General features: G+C 35.4%; 1 protein-coding gene across 2 annotated transcripts in view; it reads right to left on the bottom strand.

The window, feature by feature from the left end:
- Window positions 1-3,702: 3,702 nt before the first annotated feature.
- KLHL15 (kelch like family member 15) overlaps window positions 3,703-15,450 on the bottom strand; it is a 28,371-nt gene continuing 16,623 nt past the window's right edge. For both annotated transcript variants that reach the window (XM_039852253.1, XM_039852252.1), the window contains one exon: window positions 3,703-5,913. In XM_039852253.1, the coding sequence (XP_039708187.1) occupies window positions 4,801-5,913 (1,113 nt within the window). In that variant the 3' untranslated portion in view covers window positions 3,703-4,800. The remainder of the gene's footprint in view (window positions 5,914-15,450) is intronic.

Genomic DNA, 15,450 nt, shown 5'->3' with positions numbered 1-15,450 from the left:
GGGAGAGAACAGGTTGCTGGAGGGGAGGAGAGCATTTGAGTTGGGCTTTGCAAAATAATTGGATTTTGCAAGAAGGGAAAGGGGAAAGCAAGCAAGTAATTTGAGGCTGGAAATTCACACACGGAGACCGCAACAGCACGGAGTGTAGGAAGTGACAGTGAGAAAGAGGCTGGAAAGGTGGCTTGAGGCCAGGATCCAGGGAATCCTGCTGAGGTTTCTCAGGAGTCCATTTTAAAGGAGACACACACGTGTCTCTGTTATGTCCAAGTACTTGCGATGTAGCAGATTCATTCCTGCCTATTCCCTTATTTCAGAAATGCCTTTAAGAACGATGAATCGAAAAAATGCTAAAGGAAACCTAAAAATCACCAAACTAAGGCTTGAGGCTTATAAATTGCTTTCTCTCATTTCTATATTTCCATTCTGCAAAACTGTTAGTGGAACTTTAATTACTTGGCTTCATTATAAAATTTCCACTGCATGTAAGTGTAAATTCACTCTAATGTTCTCATTTGAATCTGTGGCTGAAAGCATCAGTAGAAATTACATTTTTGTGGCACTTCCTTGGCACGCTGAAGGAAAACGAAATGGATGCAGCTAATCAAGTCATGAGTGACTTTGAAAGTGGTAGATTATATAAAGATAGTAAATAATAAGAGATAAAGAAGTATATTTTAAAGATTAAAAATATTTTATTTAAACTTTTCTTCATAAACACTTTTAACATTTTTTTCAATTTAAAAACAGAATGGATAGCATAAACATGTTTGAATAGATTATATTCACGGCTTGGGAAAAATTACCTGACAAAAATGTAAAGGCTTTCAAAACAGGTATAAAAGGCAAACCTTAAATTATTCTAAGATTTTTAAATCGGCCCTAGGATTATTTGACTACTGGCCCAAAATGTACCTAAAGATCAAAATATTTTTCTATAGACAAAGTACGCCCAAGAGGTATAGGGCATATACAAGTTAGGTAGAAAATAACCTCTCCAATCACCTCACTGGAACATTCCTTCAGAAAGCAAACTCCTAATCCTTACTGATATACTGATTAATAAGGTTTTTAATGTAGTTGTTCCCAAAGATGTAAAAAGAAAATCCAAGAATATTAAGGGGGAACAAACAAAGATGATGGCATTCTCTCAATGTTACTTGTGTAATATCGAAGTTATACTGGTATACTGAAAGAAAAGGACTTCCATGAGTTTACCTATTCCGGTCTATGTCTACTGAATATTTGACTTTATAAACTCTCAATAAATTTTTCAGGACTTTAATTTTTAAGATAAATCTCTTTTTAGAAGATATTTATTCCCAAACCAACTCTAATCCGATTAAACATATGTATGATCCCTAAAAATGTTCAGAGTACAAAAAAAATCAAAAATGTGTAATAGGCAAACAAGAAAAATGGCACTAGCAGTTTTACTGCCATATAGCCCTCAATTATATCTAATTTACACTATCATCTATGTTGTGTTTTACTTCAGTCTAAAACCTTAAATTATGTATTCTCAAAAGAGCTAGTCTTTTTTGAGAGATAGCTTATAAACTGAAATAACAATTTATATTATAAACTGAAATGTTATGACCTACAACCACATATACATATATAAAAATAGTCCCACTGAACGTTTGACATGTTTAGATTATGCAGCTCAAATAATTTGTTATAAAATATTTTAAAGCTTAGTTTCATGTAATTAAGACAAAACTCTCAATTTTTACCACTTCTCCCACACAAATGTGTGTGTCCTTTACTATGACTCGAGCAGGCTTCCCAGAATGAGGTGTCCAAAGGTGCTGCTTAGAAAAGATAAGTGAAGGGCTCAGTCAGTATTTCACAAATTATAGTAACACTCACACAGAGCAGAGTAACGAGGACACAGAGAAAGCTGTCTCAAGAAAAGCTAATAATTCTATTAATTAAGCTTTGCTTTTTAAAAACCAGTAGTATTTCTTCCAATATAAAACTTTCAATGTGAGAACCTTGAATTTTATGAAAAGGTTGTAGTGCAAGGATTTTCTTTAAACGGATTAAAATCAAAACTTAGGTCAAAGACATGGGAGAGAACTAACGTTTCTAATTAAGATGCAGTTAATGAAGATCAGCTACTTTTGTAAAGTCTGGCATTTAAAATGTAAAGTGAGTACCAACACACAAAGATCACAACAGTTGGACTGTATAGTTTCAAATTTCTTACTGAACTTTTTAAAAATGACTATTTTGAACACATATAATGTATATTTAAAAAAATGGTTCCAAATGAAGCACGCAAAAAAACTTGAAAAAAAATTCTCTGAAAAATTTAACAAAATTTTGTTTAGTTTAACAAAAATAAATCTTTCAGCAATTAAACCATGGTTTGAAAAGGGAATGTAAGTTAATCATTAGCGCTACAGAATTTTCTCATACATTTGTGAAGAACCCAAGCAACAGCAACTATTCTTAAAGCTCAAAAGCGATCACAGCTAACATCAGGTCAGACATGACTTACGTGTGAAGGTGAACCCAGAGTTAGTTCAAGAAATTTTCCAAAACATGAACTTTGACCTTGGCCTTGTGTCTTTAGAATTGAAGACCAAGAATTTCGATTGTTTGCCCAGATCTTACCCTAACAAAGGCTATGAAGTCACATCAAAGCAATTAAAGAGAACCACCACTGGAGTGTAAAAGCCTAATGGGGTACCTGTCTCGGTCTTTGCCAGCAAAAGACAACAATGAGGAAAATGATGAAGACATTATCGTTACTTTCTTTAAAGCAAGACAGCACACATACGAAACACTAAACCAACTAATATATTAGAAAAAAAATTAACTAACATAATCCTACTTTTCATAAGTAAAATTAGAAATGATTTTTAAAATGTAGAAAAAAATTTTTCACCCATATTACCAAGAGAAATGGTATCAAATTTCACTTTTAGAAACAAAGTAAATGATAGAATCATTTAATAAAAATTTAAGTCTCATATACAAAAGAAGATTATTAACTTGATTTCTAAAACCAATGCCAATGTTTTTCTTTTTCAAAAACTACTCATGTACCTGACTGTTTCTTAAACTCAAACACCTCCAGTTTTGGAGTTTTAAAATCAGGTTTTTTCTTCTCATAGTTGTCTAATGTAATTGCAAAAAAAAAACAAAAAATAAGTCTTCACATTTCCATGAATGACTCTCACTTTTTCCATTTTATGTTCAGCAGCAGCAGCAAAAGTGAAACTAGAAAATTTATACAACAGCCATACAGAGGGCATTGCAATATTGCACCAATATCTTAAGATCTGGCAAGTTTTGCCAGTGTAGATCTAATGTATATCAGATATAGGCTCTACTTCAGGAAAAAATGGCATCAATTTGAATGAGCCATTCCCTGGTTATTCTTGCTGAATTTTGTCAACTATGTTTGTCCTTCGAGTTCAAAGAGTTGAAAGGTGCGGCTAATCCTAAAACATTTACCAGAAATACTTTTAAACAGTTATTCTCGATCCATTCTGAACTTTGAGATTACTGTCCTTCATGCTAGTAGCTTTCAGTAAATAAAACAAAAGCTGAGGGCTTACATCCCCAGTGCCGCTAAGTATTTTGTACTAAATAAATGAGTAGATATGACCAGTTAAGATAATTCCATTCCTTACCTCCTCTAAGTCAAAACTGAGCTCAAATTTTCCACAAGTTGCTACTTTCCATTCAATAACAGATGCAGCAGCTTTATTGAATGTAAAGAATGGGAGTTGCACTTACTTTTAAGGGGCCTTTATTTAGGAGTCTGGTATTACCTAAATTCTCTTTAAAAGTGCTTTCACGCTGCAGGGCCAGGGCTTGTCATATACCACTGCGATTCTCACTAAAAACAGGTAACATTAAACAGACTGCAAAGAAAAACATTTTCAACAAGACATACATCGATAAGGAACACTAACGTTTACTTTTGAAAGTAAAATATAAAATGTTAGTTTTCCTAAATCCATACATGTTTCAGGAATATAAAGAGTTCAAATATTACTGAATCAGTATGGACTGAAGATAGGCTACTCTGATACCAAATGAGGACTCCAGTTATTTTAACTTTCTAAAAATGTTAATACATGAAAAGACATTACATCTAAAATTCAACAAGTATGGCAAACCGTGTGTGCAAGTGCACTAGCTTAAAAATATAGAATCCTAACCACGCATAAAAGGGGATGTGCCTTATATAGTCATAAGATGTATGCAAGTATGGATATGCTTTCACTAACACAATGCAGATAAGAGAAGGCAGCTTAGAAATAGTGTTTTGAATATAAAAAGTTAATTTTGTAGAAAATTTATATTTTTGCATTTCAGCAAAAAGCCATGCAAAAAGGTTGAGTTTTAAACTTAAACGGTAAAACCAAAAGGTCTAACGGACTGAAATATGCTGAAATAAATGTTCAAAAAGATTTCAGATCGAGATAGAAACTGAAATTACATCAAGTGACACTTATCAGGTCTTCTCTTAGAAGATGCATGACTCCTACGCTGACATCTGAAAGAAATGTTTAAAGCATAAAGTCAACTTCCCAGATAAGTGGATCGTTCGATTAAACTGCTTCTGGAAGTAGTTTCAAGAGCTAGCACTTTGAATTAACTTATTGCATGAGTTTGAGGCCACTAAAAAGAAAAAAAAAAAGGATGCTAGCACAGAATGAAACTTTTTTACGCTATTAGACCAATGGCTTTGATAGTAAAACTGGTGAGGTTTTTCTTTATGTTTTTTAATTAACTATTTTGTCACAAATTTTGTTTGGCTTTTCTTGAGGGAAAAAAAAGTCATTGATTGCAACGTCTGACCTCGTCCAGTATATATTCTGGAAAATGCAGATTGCATACTTGTAAACCATCCAGCTTGCAGGGCATCCGTGGATACTCATCTTCCTTCCATTTGTTTTCGTCGGGATCAAAAGTGAGAATGGAATCGCTGTAATGACCGTTGTAGCAAAGGCCTCCAAGAACCATTATTTGTTTGTCCAGCACAGTCACGCCATGGCCACTTCTTCCAATTGGCATGGATGCCAAGATGGTCCACTGATCAGTCTCTGGGTTGTACACTTCTGTGGAAGGGCAGCCCTGAGATTCAAAAGAGGCCCTCAAGATCACACAGACACCACCGAAGACATAAAGCTTGCCGTTGTAAGAAATCATCTTGTGAAAGCATCTTGCGTAATTCATTTTGCTCTTATTCTCCCAGCAGTTGGTAACTACTTGAGTTCTCCTGGTCCGTTGTTCTATGGTTCCTTCTTTACTGGGGTCGAACACGCACACTTGTTTGGAGGTGGAAGATGACGTGATTCCGCCGGTGATGAACAACTTGTTATTGAGCACTGTCCCTTCATGTCCATATTTGTTAACTGGATAAGGATCCACAAATTCCCATTTATCATTGGTGATGTCATATCTCTCTGTTGAATAGAAAGTCTCATCTCTGGTTCTTCCTGCTACAGCGTAAATAAACTTCCCAATAACACCAACTGCAAATTCTGAACGAGGTACAGACATGTCAGCCATCCGGAGCCAAGAGTTTTGTCTTGGGTCATACCTGAACACTTTGGAAGAAGCATGGAATTCGCCATCTGGGCCCAGTTCTTCCCCGCCCAACAAGAACACGAAGTTATTGACAATGGCAAGGCAGTCCGGGCGTAGAGGTACTTGGGGGCCTTCCAGTTCCCACCAGACTCTTGGTTTCTTCAGGAGTAGTATTTTACTGTTAACCATGCTATGTCCAATCATGCCTCGGAATACTGTAGTTTGGGGTTTGGCAGAGCGGATGCGGCTTGATTTCATATCTAACAAAGGCTGCTGGTGAACGTTCTGAAAGTAATGCAGTGCTTGGTCAACTTCATAGCGCAGCTGTCGGGAGTATCTATAAAATTCTGATGTCTTAACCTAAGAATATAAGTAAAAGAATTTAATCAAAAGAAAGAACATTGATGGCAAACAAAACATCAAAGCCCACTGATTAGTGTAAGATTTTAGGCATACTTTACTAAAACAGCTTTTCCTGTTAAGATCACAAGCTTTATTTTTTACAAAGCTTTATGTTTTTGCAATCTGTATCTTTAATAATCCATGCAGTCCCCAAGCTTTTTAAAGTAAACAGGTTACTTTCCAAGCACAAGCTAAACTTCTCTAACAAAATGTATTAATCACCTATTTTATGTCAGGCCCTGGGCTACAAGTGGTGGCTAAGAAGACAAATAGAGGTTTCACAGTAGAGAAAACCAAGACTATGGTTTTCTTAAAGAACAGCCATGACTGAATAATTTAGGGAATTAAGTTAGTGAGTTAGTAAAAAAACATACACAAAATTCTCAGGTTTTTGACATAAAGACTTGGTCTGATATCAACTCCTACAGTAACAATTCGATTGACAAGAAAAAGGTCAATTTTTTTTCCTTTTTGTTTTTGGAGCTGGAACTACCTAATCAAGATGATTACTAAGATCTTATGAAGCACTTTTAAGTGCTGTGCTAATGCTATAGGGATATTTAAAAAAAAAATAAATATAAGATGTGGTCTGTTTCCTTAAAGAACTTAGAATATATTTGGGAAAATGAGAACAAATACACATTTATCAATAAGTAAATGAGTCAGCTGACGGTTAGGTGTGAGGCTGCACAGCGCATTTGTGAGTGCTGTGGAACTTTAGATAAAGAACATGTTGACCTGGCCTAAAACACTCGAGGGACACTCTGTGAAAGAGGTAGGAAGTTGAAGACCAAGCAGGACAAGCCTGTATCATAAAGACAAGGATGAGATAAGAGAGTCTTAAAATTGGATGATAGAAATTAGATATTGTAGAGATAAAGTCAACAGAAGTACATGACTGATTTGAAGTATGGATAGGATGAAAAAGTGAGGACTCAAATGTGATTCGAGGATTCAGACTCGAGGTGACAGGGAGAGTGGTGTTAATAACGGAAACGGCAGACGAAGTGGTTTGGGAGAGGCATTCTAGTTCACTGGTGATAAATGTGAATTGCTGGTAAGATGCTGAGGTGGAAAGCCTGTTGGAAATCTGAAATGACAGTTTGGGAGGAAGTCAAAACTAGACATATATACTTATGAACTTTTTGTCCTTCCCTTCCTTTTTTCTTCCTTCCTTCCTATCTTTCTCATTCACTCCCCATCTTAGTCCAAAAAAAAGTGTTTGAAACAGTAAGCATCACAAATTTTTAAGTATTTTGATAAATGTATTACAATATAATTGGTTTCCTTTGTAATCCTAAGCATTTTATTTTATGCATTTAAAATCATTCTTCTGAGAAGGGGTCCTTCCATGGGTTTCGCCAGACTAGCAAAGGGGTAAACAGCACAAAAAAGGTTGAGAATTCCTTGCTTAACCAAGTAAAAGAGAGAAAACTGACATTACTGCATTGGGTGCTTTAAGTGTAACATCTCGTGTTAAAGTATTCCTTCCATGAGAGAGCAATAATCATCCCTGTTTTCCTGATGACAAGACCGAGGCTTAGAGTGTTAAGTCAACATGCCCAAATTGTTTGCACGACTAAAACCAGTAGAGCTGCAATCTATTGACCCAGGACAATCCTGCTCCAAAGCTCAATTTCCAACACAGCTTCCAATATTCTTTAGAAAACTCTTTAAATGACATACTCACTTATTAAAACAATATGTTTGATGAATTAGCCTAATGACCCCTTTCAAAGAAAAGGTAGTATAATTGTTCTAAATACAAAGAATCTATCATACGGATCATAGAATTCAAGTTTTCCAAAGGAAAATGAGAATCAATTCCAAGATCAGAAACTGTGTAAAGAAGCTCGAGAAGACTTGGAAGCTCTCAAAAGCATAATGCTCACTGCATAATTGCAAACACACTGATAAGGGGACGAAAAGGGGAAAGTATCTAAAAAATCTGATGTGCTGCACAGAGAGCTTTCTGGAATTCAGATGTTAAAAAACCACTTACAACAGATGGTAAAAAGAAAGAAAACAGGCACGTAAAACAAGTATTAGTGGAATGGAGCTGTAAGAATATTGTGAATGAGGCTAAAGCCCCAGGATGAACTGTGATTTTACAAAGTGCCAAATATTGAACAGCATTTTAGAGGCTAAAGTAAGAGGAAAAATTGAAGCACCCCTCCCCACAGGTTTAAATGTAATATTAACAAAGACAAAGAGAAATAGCCTTACTCCTATTTTATTTCCATTCTCAGCTAAGAATGTTTTATTCTTTCCAATCTGAAGATCAAATACAATGACTAAGAAGAAACTTAAACCCAAGATAGCTAAGAGAAAAAAAAGAAAAACCAGCTAGATATTCTCACAGAGTTCAAGTCATTTGATCTCACAAATCACATCCTGGGATCCTGAGAGGCTTCACAGATAAGGCTGTGTAATTGCTTTCCGTAATCTGTATGGAATCATGAAGAATGGGAAAGGAGTAGAAGCCAGACAAATTTCCCAACTACAAACTGGTTAGCCTGAGGATGATCCTGGATTGTTAAAAAATAGTTAGCACTTGCCAATAAGAAAGCACGACACACTAGGAGGCAGCACAGACTCGCCAAGTAAAGCCAAGACTGGCTGTTTCTAGTTTAATTTTTGACGATGTTATAGCACTGGTAGAGAGTGAGAGAACCTATGACTTCAACAGAGCAATCAACAAAGTCTAATCATAAACGAGAAAGGCTGGGGGCCCATGAATCACCTGAAGTTGCAGCAATAATTGTGTTAATGCATTTGAGGGGTCAGAGTGAAGTGGTGATAAGTCTACAGCTTTTGCCAGATGCTCCAGGGATCCACGAACTCCAAATGTCAAGCTTTAACTGACTCTATCCTCAATATGAACTAACGACGTGAAATGACAGCCTTAAAAGCTAATAAAAATCACGGACTGAATTAAAAGAAGAGACAATCCCATGCTTTCCATTCGGGTGAAACCACAACCAAGACAGCGTTCAGTTCCATCACTACATTCTAGACATTGACAAAATGGAACATATCTGGAAAAAAGATGGCAACTGTTTTCAGGACCTGTAAGCGGAAGTTAGGAGGAAGATTTTAGGCCAGTATAAGGAAAAGCTTTGTAATTAGAGCTGTCAAGATAATGGATGTTCATTGCATTATCTTTAAGAGCACAAAGACTGGGAACTCAAGTATCTATCAATAAGACGTCGGTTGAATAAACTTTAGTATATACCGTATGTAGTAGTCACTAAAAAGAATGAGGTTAATCCATATGCACTAACACAGACATTCAAAATGTCAAATGACAGAAACTGCAGAATAGTATATACAATATTCTCAAAAAATAAAAATGAACTATTTTAGTCGGCAGTAGATGCAGGGGAAAATGTATACATGGACAACACAGGTTATCAGTGAGCTTCTGGGGGACTTGCCCTTTTTAGGTTCCATAAGGGTCTATATTTAGCTTTTTTACAGAGACTACAGTATAAAACAAGTATAGGTACATATTTTCCCAAGTCAAGGACTGTCTACATCTGGAGTCAGTGAACGTTCTACCATGGGAGGTAGTCCAGGTGTGACCATCTATCAGGAGCACTAGGACTAGGAAAATGACCTGTAATGACCTTCCATCTACCAACCCCCTGCTCTTGCAGATCCCATCAAACAGAGCCAGCTTAACTGCTTCTTAAGAGTCATTTTCCTATCTTTCATTTTATACCCAATCTTCAGGTCCCTTTGTCCTCTTCTCCATTCCACTGTGCTCTTTTGAAACCAAGGTTCCAAAGAGTTTCCAAAACTCATTTCAACTCTATGTTCAAGTCCAAATCAAAGCTACCTATCTGCATGCAGGCTGTTCAACCTCTAAGTCTCTGACAGTGGAAGCTGCGCCTCTTGAGATCACTAGTTATACCCTAAAAGACCTAACCGAAGAAACTGAACTCCTACTACTCTCTGCCAGGTTCATAAGTTCTAGATCTACCCTGCCCTTTTCCCAGAGCTATTTACTGCTGCAATTCTCCTCTAAAACCACACAATAGCAATAAGCATAACTAGTTTCTTCTTCCACTATAGAAATGGGAAATGAATGCCTCTCTGATAATCCTGGAAAAATTACAGATATACTCTGCTTAAAAACAAAAGGCGGAAGGCTGAAAAACCTATGTAAATGGAATGATTTAAAATGCATTAATGAAAAGAGCTGTCCAAAAATAAATGTGGGGCTCATCTTTTCATAGAGAAACCATTTCTCTCATCATTCGCTCCTCATGTAACAGTTAAACTATCTGTATATTGGGTGCTCTCAAAAGAAAGATATGGGAAGAATGACATTCCTTTCATGTTCTGAACTACTTTCCTTATCTTTTCATAGGATTAAAAAAGCTGTCTTGTTTTAAAAATTGTATTATGAAAAGCATTTTATCTTATTCTGAATATAAAATGAAAGCATGTATTGCCTCTTAAAAAGTCATCTAAAAATTTTAAATTGGCCATTTCCTCCTTTAATCTTTTAATTTAATGTAATTATGTGCATGCACATATGCGTGTAAAGAAAATATGAAAAATTTTGATTACGGTTCCTGTAAACATATTAAGTCAAAGAAATAACAGCTAGCCATTACCACTGAGCAAAAATTCCATGTTTCTCCCTTCACTGTCAAAATAGTATATAATCCATTTATTAAATTTTTAACCTTTAAAGGTAATTTGTAAATTTTGAGAATTAAAATGGAACTGGCAATATAATTAAAACAAGCATTTCTACAGAGCTCACTACCTTTATTTGATTAAAAATCTGCAATTTTAAATATCTACTAAAATTGGCTAGTCTAAAATTATTTTAGGCTTTCGGTCAGCCAACTGAAGGTATTATCAGCTGTTTCACCTTCCAAAATGATTTGTAAATGCCCAATATACTAAACCAAAAAACCAAAATGCCTTTTATTAGTTTATCCATCAGTGGGGGAGGGCAGTACTGGGGGCAGAAATAACCCCAGAACTCAAGATCCCAGATCTTAGGCCGTGGACAAGCCTCTAGTTTGGAGATTTCCTTTTGACAGGAGTCAGCTGCATAAACAGACTTCTCTGGCCCTTCCTACATTCAAAAATGCTAACTTAATTTTTGGAATGATGAGTATAAGGTATCATGGGGAAGAAAGACTGAGTACTGGCTGTCAGTTTTATCATCTCTTCTCCATGATCCAATCTCCTCAAAAGAAATATCCAGAAACAAAGCAGTTACTATCATGGGGCTTTAGTGTGAAAACAAATGCTATCTTTGGGAACTATAGCTACATTTGATAAAATTTTGATATTCAGTAAAATGTGGAGCAGTCGTTATATATGTTGTATTGCAAAAGCATCTACCCTGGTATGAGAAGTCTATTTATAAAACCATGCTCAGAACTGAAGCTCATATTAATTTATGTGAAACAAAATTATCACAAAAAAAGCTAAGTGCAAAATGCCTTTAATTAATCCCTTTGTCCTGAAAAACTGAGTTAATGACCAGAGATAAGGCTATTTAAAAAATCAGTTCCTGCTAAGCACAAATCCTCTCAGTAATACTCTAATTGCAGTCAAATACCAAATGGCAGAGACAAATTTTTAATAAGGATTTACCCATCCTCTCTTCTAGCAGGCCAGAGTTCAAAAACTTCAGAAGTTAAGCAACCAGGGTAAATGGAAGCAAGGGGGAGGCCCCCTCGGAACAATATTCTAATAAGAGTTTCAGCACAATTTGGTTAATCCTCTATCCCTTCAACTTTTCTATAGAGTAAAAAATATTTAATTCAAAAATAAATGTGCTTATTAGAAAGTCTAATTTCCTTCTAATTTTGGTGCAATAGTAATAGAGCACCACTGGAAATTACAGTGCACAAACCTAAAAGGTAGAAAATAATTTTCAAAAAAACCTTAAGAACCATCTCATTATCTGATTATACTAATATTTACACAATACAACTAAATTTTAGAATTCTTTTCTGTTTATGGAAATACTCTCATTCATGTAAATATTTTATCTATAAATATGGTAAGGCAGAAAGAAAGCCAAATCAAAGGTTTAACCCTAAAACACTTCTGAATGACCAATGCTTACCTATGACAAATGTAACATTTTCCGGGTAAATTTTAAATTTGAGAATCAAACTTTAAAGCCTAAAAATATTAATATTTTCCTTTGTTCCTTTCCTAGTCCTAGCCTTTTCTCTAGTCATTTTCTGACTTCTCTGATCCTTTCCAATTTCCGCTTATCATTTGCTTTCTTTTTTACAACTTATTAAAAAGGTTTTCTTCTTTTACGATATAGCTGTCCCCATTCCATATCTTCCTTTCCTTTTATTTACTCCATAGTTAATTTCCAATTCTATGCTTTTGTTTTAATCACCCTTTTATTTAAAAGGAAAAATCATCAAGTAAGACTAAAATTTTAAACTCCTATTTGCAACAGGTTCCTGCCAGCTTAATATACCCTCTGAGATAATCTTTCTCAGGGATTCTAATAGCAGTCCACACCCTAGATTACCAGCACTCTCCAGGAACCTCTGTGTACCGGGAGTGAACGCAAGTCCAAGGTAAAAATTAAGAGTATTCTATTCTCCATCTATACATAAAAGGCAGAAAACCTGAGAAACACTTTGGGTGATTTTTAAAGAACTGCACATGTGTTAATTATAATCATGCAAGTCCATGGGGCTGGGGAGGCAAAAAGGAGACTGATGCAGAAAAAGACATAAGACATTAACTGAGAAAGGACGCTTACCCCATTGACCTAGTTTCCAGAAAACCTGCTAATCTCTGTGCCTTCATGCCAAGGGGCAAGTGAGCTGATGTTAATTTAAGCAATTTCAAGTTTATAGCTGTACAAGTTCCAGTTAATATACGAAGGGGATTTTAAACCTTTTCAAAAACAACTCAAGCTTATTAGAAATTCTAATCAAATTTCACATTTGAATCCCAAGTTACTGTCCTTCTAAAAAATATTTTGATTGTCAAATATAGCACTGCTTATGTTTCTCATGTACTTCAAAAATTGGGAGAGTTAGAGGGAAATTTCTGATTTTTCTTCTAGATCTGTCTGGCTATAGTTGAAGTTATTAGAAATAAATTTTCCAGTTTGTCACTAAACTGTGGTAACATTTCAGTTAATGGTTAATTCCTAGACAGAAATTTTGGATCAGTCAAGTGCTAGATTAGTTAAAACACATTACAATGCATAAGTGGAAGAATTCTGTAGGGTATGTGACACCTACATTTTACACAGAAGCAACGTAGCCAAGGCAATTTCATTAGGGGGTTGTGCCTCAATTAACTAGAATATTACACCACCCAGAATAAATTTCCTCATGGGTCACAGTCATTGTTAATGCTATATAAATGGACAATGCTAAGAGAGAAAGTATTTGGAAGACTATCAGCATTTTGTGAAGATCAGTTCTGAGAGCTACTACATTCTTAGTAAGATATCCAAGGTATATTTGGATGCTTAATTTGTAATCTCTGAATTCTATCAGTTTCAAAGTAAGTCCAGGACACCTTATCCCCATTTTAAAAGGTAGCTTTTAAGGCCACAAATTCTGCTCCTTAAGTAAAAGACATTTATTTTTCTAAGTGTTAGAAAGCTTTTCAGAAGCATTAATTTTTACTCTGATTCTAGGATTTTCACTAGTAATAGAGTTATCTTTTTTAGGAGACTATCATTTTTATCTCAAAGTTTTAAATATCCTTTTTTAAGCTTAATAAATGCAAAATAAATATTTACTTAATATTATTAATAAACTTATAAAATGGGTATATAATTTGTTAAATCCAAATATGTTATCAGTGAAAGAGAATTAACATTCTTTTCATTAAAACATTAGCTTCGCTCTTTAAAAGTTATATAAATCCAATTTGGGGGGATATGGAGAATTACATTTAACAAATCACACTAGGGAGCTTGAATATCATGAGCTAGCTTATAAAACAAAATATATGGAATAAAGCAGAAAACATCTGTATAATCTGCTTCCTTAATAAACAGTCAATGAAAAATTAACTATAAAATCTTAAATACAAACTGAACAAATGTGTTTTTACCTTTACAGGATTCAGAATAGATTTTCTTCCCCTTTGAAAAACTGTAAGATTTTATGGTTACGAATAATACAATTTCTAAGGGTATAATTGGTACCCTGACTCTTATCTTATGCATATTTATGATACTGAAGATGCCCTGGGTTCAAGTTTTAAAATTCACTGTACAAAAGAATCAACATATGGCTATTTCAATGAATAATTTAACTAAAACTTTTGCTAAAAAGACCTTTTCTGCATAAAAGTCAAGTATATTATGCATTTTGCCAAATATACATTTACTTCATAAAAAAGTAATTGTTTTTTAAAAATCAAAAGACCAAGAGAGCAAAGTTTAAACTATTTAAATCTTCACATCACTGAAATTCAGAAAGACAAATGTCAGGCCTTATCTCTGTTAACAGAGGCAAAGACCAACAGAGCTAGAAAAAAATACATGCCACAGACATTTGCGTAAGTAAAAACTGAAACCAAAGTCTAGTTTTAAAACTGGGAATCCACTATAGATAAAACAAATCCTAAGAACTCTTAAACAACTATGTCAAAAGGGCAAGATCCTTAAATTTTCAGCTTTTATTATATGGTGAAAATCCTAGAATTGTGCTTTCACATCTTTTTCCCACATCTTACTTTTTTCAGTGCCATTAAATTTCTTAGGCTGCTTAGTTCATGCCGACACCTTAGAATTTTCACAACTCTATAACAACTTCTAAAACAACCCAAGCTGAGCCACAGGGTTAACTGCATGCTTCCTGCACCTCCGGATCCTTTTCTCTACCCTGGCGGCTGTTAACAGGAAGCCCTTGGACCAAGAGGCAAACAGACCTGGGTTCCAGTCTGGGCAGTGCCAGTTGTTCTGGGATAAGGTTCCTAACCTCTCTGAGCCTGTTTTCTTATCTATAAAATGGAGGTAGCCTGTAGAGTCTACCTATGTGTAAAGTACTCGTTACATGGCCTGGCATACATAAGGTGTTCAGATAAGGAGAATCACTGCCTCTAAGGAACTCAGTGAGGAAATCTGGAAGTCTGGAATATTCAGTACAAAAGTTAAGACAGTCTTGTTTTCAGCTGGGGAGAAAATCCAGTAGAGCACTACAGGAAAAGATATTGGAAAAAAAACCCCAAAGATTTCAGCATGGCTAGAGGCCATAATTCGGGTCCCTGCAATCAGTGGGGTCTATTCCTTGGGGAGAGGCAGAATGCCCCCTTCCCGCACTATGAAGCCACTGCTCACTCAGATCTGACGGTTACTACCAAAGGAAGAATTAAAATCTCCACAGGTTCCTTCACCAAGCTTTGTTCAATGGCTTTTCATGAGGCCAGGGAAAGGGTCCTGACCAAGAGATGCTATATACTCGTTATCTTCATCAGCCATTCCACAAGAATAGCTAGGTAGGTAAATTCATTTAACACTAA

The sequence above is a fragment of the Pteropus medius genome, unplaced genomic scaffold (genome assembly GCF_902729225.1).
Source record: "Pteropus medius unplaced genomic scaffold, Ma_sr-lr_union100, whole genome shotgun sequence".
NCBI classification, from domain to species: Eukaryota; Metazoa; Chordata; class Mammalia; order Chiroptera; family Pteropodidae; genus Pteropus; species Pteropus medius.
Note: the sequence above shows the minus strand (reverse complement) of the source record. Positions and strands in the feature narration are given on the sequence as shown.